The following is a 16,312-nucleotide window of genomic DNA, read 5'->3' on the forward strand; positions in this document are numbered from 1 at the left end:
GTGGTGGTACATGCCCAGGTCAGGGAGACCTGCGGCCTTGTTCAGAGAACAGCTTCTTGGTATGTTCTAGTTCTGCTGACAGAACTGCAGATTTTCTCTCTAAGAGAAAATCCCCTTAAAGGGCAGGTCTGCTCATCAAGCCTTTTTGACTAACTCAGTCCGAATAACTGAGGCCTACTTAAATTATAACAATCCCCCCTAAAAATGCTTGACCCGCAGATCCTAGCTTCTGAACCTAACCGTACCTGGTTTCTTTTCTTTATGTTTCACTTTTCGATGTTCGTGCTCACACAACTTCTCTGCTCTCGGCGGTTACCCTTTGAAGAGAGAGAGCACGACCTCTTGGTCTTCCTGTAACCAGGCTCTCTGGGGAGGCCCTACTTCTAAGTCCCTCTATGCCACATGCTCAGCATTTGCGTCACTTGCGTATCACTCACAAACTTGCATGACCACAGAAAAGTGAAACTTGTGTGTTTGTTACTCAATGGAGCAGTGCCAGGTGCCTTCTAAAAGAACGCCTTTATACAATCAACTCCATCACCGGTACTACTAAACCTATACCCGTAACCCTGTATATCCCTTAATTTAAAAATATTGGTTCATGAGATTGTTTATGAGGCACCAATCTCTGGACCAGGTTAATTTGTTTTACGTAATTTTAACACGCAACCTCACCTGGATAATGATGCCTAAAGTTGTCATCCCCATCCAGACGACCAGTGGGTGTAGAAAGAACTTTGGAACTGCAGAGGCCCAGTCCGAGTGTCCCTGGAACATCACCGGAAACCTTTTCCACCAGTTCAGACTGGAACTCACCTGCTTATTTTTGTGTTCTACCTCGTTAAAATCACCTGGATCATGGTGAAATCTTACCTCTAACTTAGTGTACTGTTTGTTTAACCTTTGTAACAAAGTGTGGTCGTCTTGGGTCAAAACCTGTTCCCCTTTGTCCCATGTCGTGTTCTCTTTCAGGATGGGAACTTCCCGTGAAACTTTGACCTTTAGAGTTCTCTTGACAATTTGAGAAACAACGTCATCCAACCTGGATGACTGGATCCATATGGGATCTCCGCTCACCCAATATGTTCCCCTTGACAGATCCCCCTTATTGGAACAATTATGAACCTGTACCTTGAATGTGTCCTTAGACAGGATGCTAAAAAAACAAACCTTTCCTTCAGCCACCGGAACTCTCGGTTTGGCTTCAGGGTGGATCTTTTGAATGGTAGCCTCGCATTCTGCGTTATTGAGCCCGCAGGCTTCTTCACTAAATTTGACTTGCCCCGGCCAACGCAGGTACTTCTGCAAGAATTGCCCGCATGAGGACAACTCTACTTGTTTCACCTCCCCGTCTAGCACCAAAAAAGGTTGACCTCTCAGGTCCTGGTGTAAGACACGGGTTGAGGTGGGAACTAAGGAAGTGGCGGTGCCTAAAGGAATGTTGCACTGTTTCCATTTGTTCACCCAAACATCTCGAAGCTGCCATGCAAAAGATTCTTCTCCAGAAAAATCGATATACATCCCCTTGTCCAATCTCAGTTGCACAGGATCTTTAAGCATCTCCCTGACAAAATATGCCCCCAACTGTCCTGATTGGACCTCTTCCCCCCTTACGTCCTGAGGCACAATATGTACCTGAGGTCGGGAAGGCTGTACTCTCTGCAATCTTTCAATTAAGAGTACCTCTTCACTTACCCAACTAGCATGAGGATAAGTGGCTGCATATGGACTGTGTAATATCGTCCCCTGTGGTGACCCGTGTGGTGTGAATGGGGTTCCCTGTGTTGGCTTTCCCTCCCCCAGGACCGCTCTCCCCACCCTCTTTGTCACCTGGAAATGTGGCTTGATCTCGATTTTTACTTCTTGTTTCGAGAACCACCAACCCTCGGCTTTCCAGCATTTACGTGTGTATAGTTGTTTCAGAGGCACTCTCTGTTGGCAGCTCCAGAGTGTGATGTTGTCCCCTGCATCTCTCTGGTAGGAGAATTGACGCCTCCTGCTCGTTCCTCTCCAATCTGGAAACATCTCACTCTGCATAACCAAGACAAGGTACCCCTGAATCACACACTCCACCTTTTGCATGTACCCATTGTACTGCACTGTACCTTTTAACAACTCTTTGGATCTGTGCATCGATTCTGGGAGTGTGGCATTCAATAGCAGATTTACACTGCCATTCAATTCCCACTGCCTGCACACCTGACCCTTCAGACCTTTCACCCACATTGTGCCATGAAATTTGTTTTCTCCTGGCACAAGTGCTCTTTTCCTCCGTCCCTGCATGGTCCATCTGTACCAAGCGGAGGGAGGTGTGAAAGGATTAGTACCTTTGTCACCAAACATTAACATGCTTGGGCCTTGCATTCTCATTAACCCCTTATTATACATGAGAATGTCCTCTCTTCGTTCTCCTAGGACGAAACGGCAACCTAGGATCACCATCAGCACGGTACTCTTCACTATAAAAGCACCACCTTGGGAAAGAAAAACATTAGCAATTTGCACTATGCTTTGCTCAGTCAGTTTTTTTAGACGTTTTCCGATCTCAGGAATCTCGTGTTTTAGTCTCTTTCCAATTTCAGGAATCTCGTGTTGTAGTCTCTTTCCAATTTCAGGAATCTCGTGTTTTAGTCTCTTTCCAATTTCAGGAATCTCGTGTTTCTCCAAACTTAGATTGGCATCTGGAAGCTTTCGCTTATCCGACTGACATCTCCATCTTTGCTGCCAGCACTGCAGCTGTCTCGATTCCATATTGCCCAACTCCTGAAATCAAAATACAAACAAATCAATTCTTATTAATGATTTGGGATTCGCCCTGCGGCTTGTACTCTGTACACTTTAAATTGATCAATATATATCGTAATTGATCTCGTTGCTTTATGGTTCTCATCTCATGAACTCTGTTTACTCTTTTTGGTAGATTGGAGTTAAACTTCACCTCCCTACCTCAGTACTATCCTCAGTACTTACCTGTTTAAAATATGCTCCCGCGGACTTCACCTCTGGAAGCTCGCTTCACCTTTGGAAGCTCTCACCTCATTGCAGCTCCTTCCACATCCCCCCCTATCTGTCCATGCGCGGCCGTCGCATGCACAGATTACGGATGCCACACCTGTTGTTGCTTTGCAGGTGAGCCTGCAATGCTCTTACTCATTTTCGCATTAACTTATCTAGAACTTCATCGCGATACTAGCTCTGCTAGAAGTTCTGTGTGTTGTACCCTCTGATCAATGTTTGCCGTGCCACTACCTAAACTACAAAAAAATGGCTGCCTCCCTGTAGGAAGGAGCACTTAACACTTAAACTACACAGGGTGCAGGGCTAAGCATACCAGCGTCACATGCCTGTATGCAGATCCCTGACTGCCCACGTGGTAGGTAGTCATATGGCAAACACCGTACTGATACACTGTCACTCTGTACATGGCAATTCTTTCATTTGTATAATTGCCCCATGAACTGCTGTCAGTTCTTGTTCTTTGTGCTACAATTGATAGGAGCTGGAAAAAAACATTTGACCAATCAGTGGACGAAAAAAACGCACAAAAAAACATCCCCAGCCCAGCATAGACCTCTTAGTCAAGCTCTGGCCCTGTCCACGACTAAAAACCGGAAAAAAACGTTACCGCTCTGCAGCAGCGGCGACGGAAACCCGGATTGGTCCACTCCCTTTTTCCACCTCCGGCACCCCCCTGATGCACTGTCCCCCCTTCCTTCTATTGGGAACTCTCCCTACCTCAGTACTATCCTCAGTACTTACCTGTTTAAAATATGCTCCCGCGGACTTCACCTCTGGAAGCTCGCTTCACCTTTGGAAGCTCTCACCTCATTGCAGCTCCTTCCACATCCCCCCCTATCTGTCCATGCGCGGCCGTCGCATGCACAGATTACGGATGCCACACCTGTTGTTGCTTTGCAGGTGAGCCTGCAATGCTCTTACTCATTTTCGCATTAACTTATCTAGAACTTCATCGCGATACTAGCTCTGCTAGAAGTTCTGTGTGTTGTACCCTCTGATCAATGTTTGCCGTGCCACTACCTAAACTACAAAAAAAATGGCTGCCTCCCTGTAGGAAGGAGCACTTAACACTTAAACTACACAGGGTGCAGGGCTAAGCATACCAGCGTCACATGCCTGTATGCAGATCCCTGACTGCCCACGTGGTAGGTAGTCATATGGCAAACACCGTACTGATACACTGTCACTCTGTACATGGCAATTCTTTCATTTGTATAATTGCCCCATGAACTGCTGTCAGTTCTTGTTCTTTGTGCTACAATTGATAGGAGCTGGAAAAAAACATTTGACTAATCAGTGGACGAAAAAAACGCACAAAAAAACAGCCCCAGCCCAGCATAGACCTCTTAGTCAAGCTCTGGCCCTGTCCACGACAAAAACCGGAAAAAAACGTTACCACTCTGCAGCAGCGGCGACGGAAACCCGGATTGGTCCACTCCCTTTTTCCACCTCCGGCACCCCCCTGATGCACTGTCCCCCCTTCCTTCTATTGGGAACTCATGCTGCACCACCCATTAAGGTGCTCCACTTACAGGAATAATCCCGTAAGCAACTTAGTACAGACACTTTCCTGCTCTGCACTGCTACGTGTGTCCCTGCACCTAGCTGGGAAACACTTCCTATCCGTGCTCATGCTAATCTTACAGTAATAGCTTGGTGCACATATCCTGGCATTCCTATCCCTGGAATTCAGGCTATGGAGAAATATTCGGGATCCGAGATACTCAGTAGAATAGCTCTGTATTTCTACCCCCCCTTCCTTTCAGCTGCTCTGCCCGGAGCCGCGAGCACAGCCTGACGTGACGTGGATCCCCCAGCCCCTCCTCCCCCCCTGCCATGACGTGTGGGAGCCATGACTCTTGGGGGCGGGCCCTCCCCTATGCCGCCATTTTGAGTCCTGGACTGCCAGCTAAGATGGCTGCTATCAATCTCCCGTAGCAACCACTTAATCCTATACACATTTAGGAGAAAAAACAAATTCAAACAGAACACACATTTTATGCATAATTACACACAGCATCGATACACAGTGCACAAAGATCAGCCTCAGCATTCCGTCACGTCTCAGCTGTAATCCGAACTGCAATCAGACATCAGGATCCCCAGAGACGTAGGAATCTTTCCCACTCTATCACAGACATAACTCAGAACCGCCCGAGCGAGCTATAGAACTCCAAACCACTTTAACTGTTACCATCCCAGCGAGAACTTCTTCTGAGACATTTATCAGCCAGAGCTCGCCACACAACCTAAAACAGATGCAGACATTGCAAAACATGTTAGCAGCACTGACTGGAAATGCGAGAAACTTGCAGAACCTCTCACAAACAGAAAGAACGCGCCAGAGTACAGTCGCACTTCACCCATTATCTCAGCTGTAGCTATAACTTACTTTTACAGCGACTCAGAGGCATGGCCGTGCATTCCTGTCTCCCCAGCTCCCCAAAGAAAAAAAAAACATCCTTCTAAACCTCATGGCTCACAACTGTCTCACCCTCGCTTTCCTCTTCTCTCCCTTCCCTCTACTACAACAGACTGTCACACAGCTGGCTTCTCTCTCTGCCGCGGGGGACCCCCCCCCCCCCTTCCACATCTGGCTTCCTTCCCGGCCTCTGTAGAGAAGGGGAGAGAAGAGAAGAAAAAAAAAACCCAAACGACATCTTTCCAGCAAAAACATGCCTGAGACAAATGCAGAGATTACCACTACATAAGTATGCAACACAGGAACATTGAATCCTAAGGAAAAAAAAAAATCAAAGCACAAACTCTGAAAACAGCACTATGTATTTACATCGGAGCTGCTCCTATCCTCACCCCTCCCAAGACGCACGGGAGAGATGAGAAGCCCGCAGCCTCCACACTGCAATTAACACAAAACACAGAACACATTATCCTCTCCTTGTACAATAAAGATAATGCAATATAACAACGTAAATCATACATGCCTGATCTGCGGACTCTTCGCAATTCATCAGCATTCCGCAACTTTTCTTCCCGCGAAACTTCTGTGGACTCCGGAACGTCAGGAGGGACATCCACCTTCCCCCACAGCGGATCGATCTCCAGCGGCAGTTGCGAGCAGCCGTAGCCTCGGAGAGTTCCTTCCGACCCAGGTTTAGGCTTGTAACTGTGTGCACATGCAGTTACAGTGTAACGTCCAAGAGTTTCGCCGCTGATATTCTCGAATTGCAGCCGTGTGCTTGGCTCCCGCACACTCTCCACACCACTTATCAGTATCAGATTGATAAGCTTTACAGTCCGCGTCTATTCCGCTTGTTTTGCTGTGGAATATCTTGAAAACTTCTACGGCCCCCGGCCCCTGTCTGCTTGTACTGCTAGACAGTGTTCAATCAGGGTTTAAATTGGCACCATTGTTAGAACTTGTTCTATATCACCTTGCTTCGACACCATTAACTTCTTACAGTTGCGTCTCACAGACTGTGAGATCACTTGACTCTCCACACAGCAAGCAGGAGATAGACTTTTCACAGGCTTCTTCAATGTTTACGTAGTTTATTCAGGAAACAGAAATACAGATAGATACATTCATCATATCCTAGCCATGCCAATCTTCATGTTGCGTTACAAGCTCTTGATTAGACTTCCTGCTGAAGTCAATCAGGTACCTTCTTCCTAACTACGTTACACTAGACTACCTACAGTATGTACAGCATACATTATATCAGATTGCATATAGAATGAAAATAGAGGTTCCAGTCAGCCTTTGGATCTAGGGGGAAAGTCAGAAGCAGAGTGAGCTCTGATCGCCCCCCTCGGTTTTAATACCGACTAGGAAAGAGTTAAATGTGACATCATATTTGCCCTCCCCTAGACCAGACTATTGGTTGGGCCACCTCGTGGTGTCATAATACCCACCCACTCGATTAATAATCAATGAGGCATTTGACCTACATGCAGGAATGTGGATGTTTACAAAACATGGCTGATGTTTATTGTTCTAGTGGTGGTACATGCCCAGGTCAGGGAGACCTGCGGCCTTGTTCAGAGAACAGCTTCTTGGTATGTTCTAGTTCTGCTGACAGAACTGCAGATTTTCTCTCTAAGAGAAAATCCCCTTAAAGGGCAGGTCTGCTCATCAAGCCTTTTTGACTAACTCAGTCCGAATAACTGAGGCCTACTTAAATTATAACAGCCTTCTGGTCAGGGGACACTTCACTTTTGCAATGCTTTCTGGGATACCTCAACCAGAATAACGTGAATATGCTTTTCACCATGGAATGGTCAGCAGAAAACATCTGTTTTCTCGACTTGGAGCTGGCCATTACAAATGAAGGCATTATAACTAAAGGTTATCGTAAGCCCACTGCCTCAAATACTATACTCCATCGCAAGAGTTATCCTCAACATGTAACAGAATCCGGACGTAGACGCCAGTTCCTGCGTCTACGTAGGAACAATACCCAGCAACAATACCAAAAGATTTTCTCCACCAGGCAGAGGCGCTCAAACAAAGGCTCCTTGCCCGGGGTTATAACGAAAATAGCCTAGATTTAGCCATCAAAAGATCCATTGACAAAGACAGGCTAGAACTTATCAAAAGGAAAAGTCGAAATAATTCCACTAAGGGACCAGGAGTTTTCTCTTTTGATTTCTCCCCTATGGCCAAACAGATAAAATGGGCCTTCAGCAAAAACTGGTCCCTTCTGCTTGAGGACCCCATATTAAAGAATACTCTACCATCTCAACCTCTAATTGCCTTTAAAAGAGCACTAACCATCGGTGATGTCTTGGTACATAGTGATTTCCATGAGCATCCACAGCGAACTTGGCTGAGTGATTTTGCTTCTACAGGCAATCATAGATGCGGTTTTTGCAAAGCCTGTCATCTAATGAAGACCAGTAAGTCCTTTAAATTGGGCTTGGTTCAGTGCTATGTCCCTTTTTTTGCCACATGCAGAACCAAATACATGGTGTATGCCTTGTGGTGCCCATGCCAATGCTTCTATGTTGGCAAAACTACCAGAATGGTCAAATACCGTCCCCTGGAGCATGTACGGCTGCTTCCCAAAAACAAAGGCTTCCCCAGGATTGTTGAACATATGTCAACTGCTCACCAGAGGAACCCTAATTTTCTCTCTTTTGCTTGCGTTGATGTCTGTAACACTCCTCGTAGGGGTGGAGACAGGAAAAAATTATTACTCAGACAAGAAACGCATTGGATCCTACGTTCTGATGCCATGGGACCTTTGGGTCTTAACGACTATGTAGATCTTGCCTGCTTTTTAGATCCTTGATTCTTGGTGCCTCTGTGCTTACCCCTGAGCTGCCTATTGTTGCCCATTAGTTCCCACCATGGCCTTCTTCTTTTTAACCTAGTCCTAATATTCCCTGCACACTTTTTCTTGTGGTAGGGTTATTAAATTTACACCCTGTGAGGAGGGCCTTGTTTCTCTCTTCTCCCCTCCGGGTTTTTCTTTTTGTTTTGATAATTTAAGGCAATAATAATATTGAGTCTATTAAAAATATTAATCCTTTGTAACTATTAATATTGATTAGGTATGCCATTCAGGGACTTTTGATGTGCCTCTGCATTATTTGGTGCCTTCCCCTGGTACGAACACTTCTCCTCACTTTTCTACCACACCCTGGGGTTTTTCCCCCTTTCTATTCTTTTCACCTTTCACCCTTCTTTTCTTACTCATTTCACCTGTTTTGGTACACTAAGATACTCCTCACTCCCCACTCTTACTTAGGTTCTTATTTGTCCCCCACTTTTCTCCCTTGATCTGAGCTGGTGTTCACTTAGCTAATAAAGCTAACTATGTGTGAGAATGCCTCCGTATCCTGCAATAGGGCACTCATTTTATGCGTGTCCCCCTCTTTCTAGGTTTTCTTGTACGTGGTGCCCCGGTTTGCCTTTCGCCGATCTGTGTCGGACGCAGGGCTTCTGGGATTGCCATGACAACCATCACCTTTATGTATGCTGCGAGCACTATGTGCCCAGCTTCGTACATAGCAGGACTTCCCCCGCACAGCCATTGGCCAACGTGCAGCGGCGTTATAGATGATGTGCGCACGTGACCTTTTATAAAAGGCTGTGCGTTTCACCAGCCTCTTCTGGGAGTTTACCTGGATGGGGACTTGACTACCTTTGTGGGTGGGCTTTTACGGCGGACCAGAAGTGCATCACCAGCGCATTTAAACCCTGCCACCTTTCCACCACACTGTTGCAAGGTCACCTCAGAAGAAGCTTGGCGTAAGCCATGCGAAACGGTCATTAGGCCGTGCATCTGTTGGCACCCACACCCGCTGCCTCCCACTATCACCCAAGTACAGCCGTTTTGGACACTTATTGTTATGACATACATTTTTGATGCTTGTCAAGCCTGTCATATACTTGCAACGTTCACCACACTTTGCTACTTATGTGTCATTTGCTGCACATTAAACTATAGTGCCAGACTTACTTCCTTTCCTTGAATTTTCTAATACTTGCTTCAATGGACACAATTCTGTATGGTTGTGGTCCATTGGTTCCTGTATTTCTGCTGTCTAGGAGACACACAGAGAAAATACTGCTTCATGTAGAGAGCTACTGAAGCCCGTAAATAAACCTAGTTTCTGTTATTGTGCATCAGTGACTACTGAACACAAAACCACATATACCCTGCAGTAAGATATACATATAGTTAAAGTGGGATGAAACTCAAAAATACATTTTTAAAAAAATGTTAAACCTACAAAACCCCAAAAGAAAACTGGTGTCATTTAAAGAGACACTGAAGCGGAAAAAAAATGATATAGTGAATTGGTTGTGTACTATGAATAATTACTAGAAGATTAGCAGCAAAGAAAATATTCTCATATTTTTATTTTCAGGTATTTAGTGTTTTTTCTAACATTGCATCATTCTATAATATGTGCAGATTACACAACACTCAGCATTCAAAATGATTCTTTCAGAGCAGTCTGTGAACTAATGACCTCTCCTCTGGCAGAGAAAAAGTGAATAGTTCAGGAACAGTTGAGATAATAAAAGTCAGATAACAGCCCTCTCCACGGCTTTGAAAGTCGTAAGCCCCGTCTACACGGGGAGAGATTGTGGCAATCCGGCAGCTCGATTAGCCGCCGAATCGCCTCTTCCGCGTGCCCGTCGCGTCCCCGCTCAGCGCGCGTGCGCGGGAATCAATACCCGCTCGTCCCCGCGCCGCGCCGCTTATCTGCCGCTCGATTCCCTGCCATTGTCCCCTAGCGGGGAGTGAGCAGGGAATCGGCAGTGCTAAGATCCGTCCTGTCGGATCTTATCAATCGAGCCGCATTAGCGGCTCGATTGATAAGGAGCATCGCGGCCCGCATCTACGTGTGTAGATGCGGGTGTAGAGCTTAATGGCTTGTTTGCATAGAAATAACAACTGGAGTTTCTTAACTCTTCCTGTACTGGAAACAATTAGACTGATGTATCTTATCTTAATGTTTTATTTCTTAGCTGTACTACACATACAAATCATAATATCATATTTTTTTTAGCTTCAGTGTCTCTTTAAAGCCTATCAGTCATGAAAGTTAAAAAATAAATAAAAAGTTATTATTTTCATTTCAAACATTTTTTTTTATTTTGGAAGGAAAACAATGTACAAAAATTGGTATGTACAACAATTGGTAGACAATAAAATAAGGCATTGCCAATAACACATCAAACTGTTTAGAAATTGCTAATGAAGAATGCTACTATCACTTTAGGTCAATAATGGAGATCAGATGTCTATAAGTTTAAGGATGAGGAAAATTCAAGGTCATTCACTAGCCAAATATCATACACAGGTAATCTAATATCTAAGCAGATAAATCAGGGAGCAGGCAAGAGAGTAGTCAAAACAAGCAAATCCACAGAGTAGTCAGCAGGTCAGGCAACGGAAGATGCAGCTAGATAAAGCAGCCAACGCTATCATGGGCAAAGTGCACAGACCGGAAGCAGAGTATATATAGTGACATCCACCAATCAGGAGAGGCCACACATGCCACCAGCCCGAAGGATGTCACCCCAAGTAGCTCCTTTAAGGAGCTGATTATCTCCCAACTGTCACCGCTAGAGCCGGAGAGCATAGGACGGGCATGTCATCATGGGTCCACCACTTGAGCTACCTGAGAGCACACACACATGCACATTCGCAGGAACACCGGGGATGCTGCCTCCACTTTTGGAGGAAATCAGGTGCTTGAGCCATTTCCTGGAAGTGTTGAAACCACCAAAGGCTCGTTGTTCAGGCAAGAGGGTGACATTAGGAAAAGTAAATGCTTAATTACATACTAAGAAGCTAGGAATGGTAGCTGATGAGCTGGCTACAAAGAGATAATCTCTTTCAGTACAGGGAGTTCATGGGTGGGGTCAGGCCTATGCCAAAAAGCGTTTCCTGTGCCCTTTCTATGTGGTCTCATCCCTACAATAAATGCATCACATAAGTTCTGCTAATAACGACTGCGGATCAGTGATTATTTTGAATCCACAAATGAATCCACAATTATGAATCCACATTACAATGGCATCATTGGGATCAAAAGCACAGCAACTAAGATTATGTGAACAAATCAATAATTGATCAGTATAGATAGATGGCTGCTTTATTACAACTGAAATGAGTTGCAATAAATGAGATCTGTCAAGGCACTAATGTATGTTTTTCGAGTCCGGAGGTGGATTCTGGTTCCTGTTAGGCTTGTCCTGGGTTACAATTCCACAATTAATGGCTTTATTGGGGTAACCAGTTCAAACCTACAGCCTTTAATGATCACTTGCAATACACCCTATTAGTTTGTACACATTTTTTTACTTGCATGTGGAAAATAAGGTTTTTATATTGCCAATGTTTATCATGTGAAATCAGGTTACAGACTTGCAATATTTAAGAAAATAAAAACAAAAATTGACCAGAACATTATACTTCAAGATAGAAGACTCCTTACATACCTGAATCTTTAAACGCTTGTAGTGAATGAAGGTAATTCTCTCCTGCAGCCTCGTGGTCATTCAGCTGACTCAGGGCATATGCCAGATTGCCAAAACACTGGCCCTGGGCTCTGCGGTTACCCAGCATACCTGAAACAAACGCAGCATCGTTATATAGGGCTCAGTGTAAAATAATGTATGGCCAGAATTACTCTATACAGTTTTTTGTATTTACAGATTGCTAACCTAGTACAATATTTGTTTTTACTGTATTCTTGTAACGATTGTGGAACTTCGTCCGTGACCAGCGCACAACGCGTGCGCTGACACGGCGGAAATCCTCCACAAGTGTATAATTGCAGAAACCCAGCAAAAGATGCTACGCACCCGTAGAGGGAAATTCCTGTCGGCAGATGGAGTTCTCTGTGCCTCCACAAATGCCAGACAGGAATTGTACGAAGCGCAGAACGCAATCGCAAGAGAAGCGATTGCGAATGAGAACAAGCAAAGGGACAGGTTGTATGTGTGTGCACCAAACTAGTCGCCAACCCGTGACGGTGCACACATCACAGCAGATAAGAAGTAGGAACGCGATCGCGAGAGGTGCGATCACCAGACGTGACACAAGGTTATAGCAAGGCAGAGCACGAGAGTAGCAAAGGCACAGCAAATCATACAATGAGGAGATACGGAAAATAACAAACGCTAGCTAAATGCGAACACCGCACTCATTCGCAACAGTGCACGCGTTTATGCGCGGTCTCCACGTGATAAGCACAATAGAGACAAGCACGCCTAACTAACCATCAACAGACAAACATGAAACAGAGGACGCGAACGCTTGCTTAACGGTTACCTCACCGAGCCTCCAGCAAGCGTTCGTAGCAGACAAGACAGACACACGAAAACAGGGACAAGCGAGAGATAGGATCCACAGCACTAGCGAAAGTGGCTAGCGCGATCCAGGAAGACAGAACAGAAGGATCCACAGCACTAGCGCAGGATGCCAGTGCGATCCAGGTAGACAGAACAGAAGGATACACAGCACTAGCGCGAAGCGAGTGCGATCCAGGCAGACAGAACAGAGTAGCAGACCAGAAGGATCCACAGCACTAGCGCAAGGCGAGTGCGATCCAGGAAGGCAGAACAGAAGGATCCACAGCACTAGCGAAAAGGGGCTAGCGCGATCCAAGGAGACAGAACAGAAGGATCCACAGCGCTAGCGCAAGATGCTAGTGCGATCCAAGTGAGACAGATCAGAAGAGATAGCTGGTAGCAACCGCTGCACCAGCTATACTCCAAGAACAGAGATCAGAACGATTTCCTGTCAACCACCGCTGGGACAGGACAATCGCAACAGAACAAACAAAACAGATAAGCAATCCTAACTGCACTAGGGGAACCTGCCTAGCGCAGTTTCAGAAATTACTCTAAGCTGATCTTCAAACAGAGAGTAAGGCTGACACTCCTCCAGGAGTGTTTCACGGGAAGGAATCCTTATGACCAGCCAAGCATTGTGGGAAACACATAGTACTTATAGTACACGCCTCCAATGAATGTGGCCAGGCAATTTGCATGACAACGTATGCAAATTTCTCAGCAAGCACAAGCTGCAAAACTGACAGAAGGTCTCTCCTCCAGAGACCTGCAGAATGCAGACCTGAACAATGGTCAAAAAACTGCCTGCCTGCACAGGCAGCTGAGCAGATCATTACAATTCTGAAGTCCTATCTACTCTTTACAACCCAGGTTCTCCACACATGGTACTCGTACCCCAGATTGTCATAGTTAAGCCATTAAAATGACAACCAAGTCAGAACAAGTATTTATAGTTAATTAAAAGCATCAATAAGTGTTTGAAAAACATTTATTCACAATTTCGGAGTGCTACTAACAAATATATATGCATCAAGGGGCATTTGAGATGATGTTACCCACAGAAATGGGTATTTGCCCAGTGCAGCCATTAATAAATGGGTATACAGTATATACACCATAATAATGGTGAGAAACGCTGCTTTAGAACATACCTGTTTCATCATTGGTGATTTAGTGCCCTCTAGTGGCCTAGTTTGATATTTGCACATATTGAATCTCACAACAGTAAAGATCCTCAGAATAGTGTCACAAAAATTATATTCTCAGGGCTCTTTTAGGGCCCGTTTCCACCAGCCACCGCGCGTGGCTGCGAGACCCATGCACGGCTATGGGATTCGCTGCCTCCCGCATGGCAATGTTGGCCAAAACGCAAGCGATTCAGCCGGCTGCACCATTATTTTCTATGGCAGAGTTTCCCTGAGCGATTTACCTGTGGGAAAACTCTGTGGACTCAGCCCGGTTTCCCCGCTAGTGGAAACGGGCCTTTACACTACATGCGATTCCGATTTTGATGTGATTAAAAAAAAAAGCCCTGCATGCTGCATTTTTCCACTTGGGTTTTTTTCATCCAGTGAAAATCAGAATTGCAATTTGCAGTGTAAAACACTGATATTTTGTTATTTTTGTTTTTGCTTTATGAAATCTCTATCAGGTCTGATTTACAGTCAGTGACAAACATGCTTGTGCCATTAGCAGTGCTGTCTCTAGTCTTTAGAACAGTGATTATTGTAAAGTGTATTATTACCAAGAAAGCCATTAGCAGATCATGACTTACAGTATAAGTACAAAAATCAAGACAATGGTGCATTACATGAGCATAGTGGATAGCACTCTGGCCTGGCACTGCTGGGCCCTTGGTTTGAATCTGGGCCAGGACACTATCTGTATGGGGTTTATAGGCTCTAACTTTGTATGTTCAGGTTTCGTCCAGGCATTCCAGTTAATTATAGTTTCCCACAACAAAAAACGTTTTTAGACGGTGAATGACAAATGCCATAGGGAATGACAAATGTTGTAGGGAATAGATTGTGAGCTCCTCTGAAGATATTTGGTGACTGTATAAACGCGACTATAAGTCTAGAAAGTTAGGTCTGAATCACTAAATAAAAGTATAGCGGTGACTTATACACGAGTCACGAGCAACACTGAGCACACTGAGTAATGTGTGTACTATTAGTGACATTCATATTTGCAGCAATTTACTTTCTTGATGAAGGAAATGCTATGAAAGCACAGTCTGAAAGTCCAAGCCACAACAATTAACAAGGAAAGGGGCGGGGCGGGGGGAATAGTGTCATACTGCTGGGCTGCAGGAAGGGGTGAATAATTGCTGCACTTTGGGGCCTGGAGGGGTTATTGGCTGCACTTGAGGGATAGGAGGGGTTAATGGTTGCAATACTTTATGCAGTGCAGTCATTAACCTCTCCTGATCCCCAAGTGCACAAGTTAACTCTTCCTGGTCCCCAAGTGCAGCCATTAACTTTGCTAGGTAGGCTTAAACTTGAGTCAATAAAAAAAAATCCACCTTAAGAGGGTCAAATATTGGAGTTGGCTTATACACTGGGTCGACTTACATTAAAGGATATTGCGCTACAGAAGATGTCAGTTCTATATGAATACAAATTATATAAGATTAAACAAATGTAGTTTACCTGAGTTACACAAATGTAGTTTGAATAACGTCTAGTAAAATGTTTGTTCCTTATCTGCACTCGTACATTTTTTACAAATATTTGTTGAGTATTTCTAATTCATACTTTTACAGTCACCTCAAAAAATGCAAAAGTAAAAACATGCAAAAGAGAGAGCGCTCTGAGTGACAAATAAATAAGAGCATCCACCCTGCCAAAGACAGGTCTCACCTGTTCAGAAATGGCTGCTCGTAGGACAAAGCCTCTGATAGCGTTTGTCCCTTTAGGGGCCAGGGACCAGGCTCACTATCCAGCTCCAGGCGGAGAATCCGGAGGGCCACCAGGGAGTCACGTTCTCAGTTTGGACACTTCCAGGGAGGCTGTAGGCAGGCCATACATTAGATCCTGGCGCACGCTCACCTTGAGAGACCAAACAGGGGTGAGCGACGTCTCTGCGATGTCAGTAGCGTACTGAGTAATATTGTGCGGCTAGCAGATATAACCGCTGTGACTTGCCGCAAATAAAATAGAGAGTGGTGAGGTAGTAAGGTATAAAAAGGGGCTTATTTATTAGTAAAAACACAATCAGACACAATACTACTCAGTACGCTACTGACATCGCATAGAGGCCGCTCACCCCCGTTTGCCTACAGCCTCCCTGGAAGTGTCCAAACTGAGAACGTGACTCCCTGGTGGTCCTCCGGATTCCCCGTGAGCCTGGTCCCTGGCCCCTAAAGGGACAAACGCTATCAGAGGCTTTGTCCTACGAGCAGCCATTTCTGAACAGGGAAGACCTGTGTATGGCAGGGTGGATGCTCCTATTTATTTGTCACTCAGAGCGCTCTCTCTTTTGCATGTTTTTACTTTCTCTAGTGGATAC

General features: G+C 45.2%; 1 protein-coding gene across 4 annotated transcripts in view; it reads right to left on the reverse strand.

The window, feature by feature from the left end:
- Nucleotides 1–16,312, reverse strand: part of TTC24 (tetratricopeptide repeat domain 24) — a 118,556-nt gene that overhangs the window by 82,693 nt on the left and 19,551 nt on the right. For all 4 annotated transcript variants that reach the window (XM_068253536.1, XM_068253535.1, XM_068253534.1 and 1 more), the window contains exon 5: nucleotides 11,945–12,073. In XM_068253536.1, coding sequence (XP_068109637.1) covers nucleotides 11,945–12,073 — 129 coding nt within the window. The remainder of the gene's footprint in view (nucleotides 1–11,944; nucleotides 12,074–16,312) is intronic.

This window comes from Hyperolius riggenbachi, chromosome 9, assembly GCF_040937935.1.
Source record: "Hyperolius riggenbachi isolate aHypRig1 chromosome 9, aHypRig1.pri, whole genome shotgun sequence".
NCBI classification, from domain to species: Eukaryota; Metazoa; Chordata; class Amphibia; order Anura; family Hyperoliidae; genus Hyperolius; species Hyperolius riggenbachi.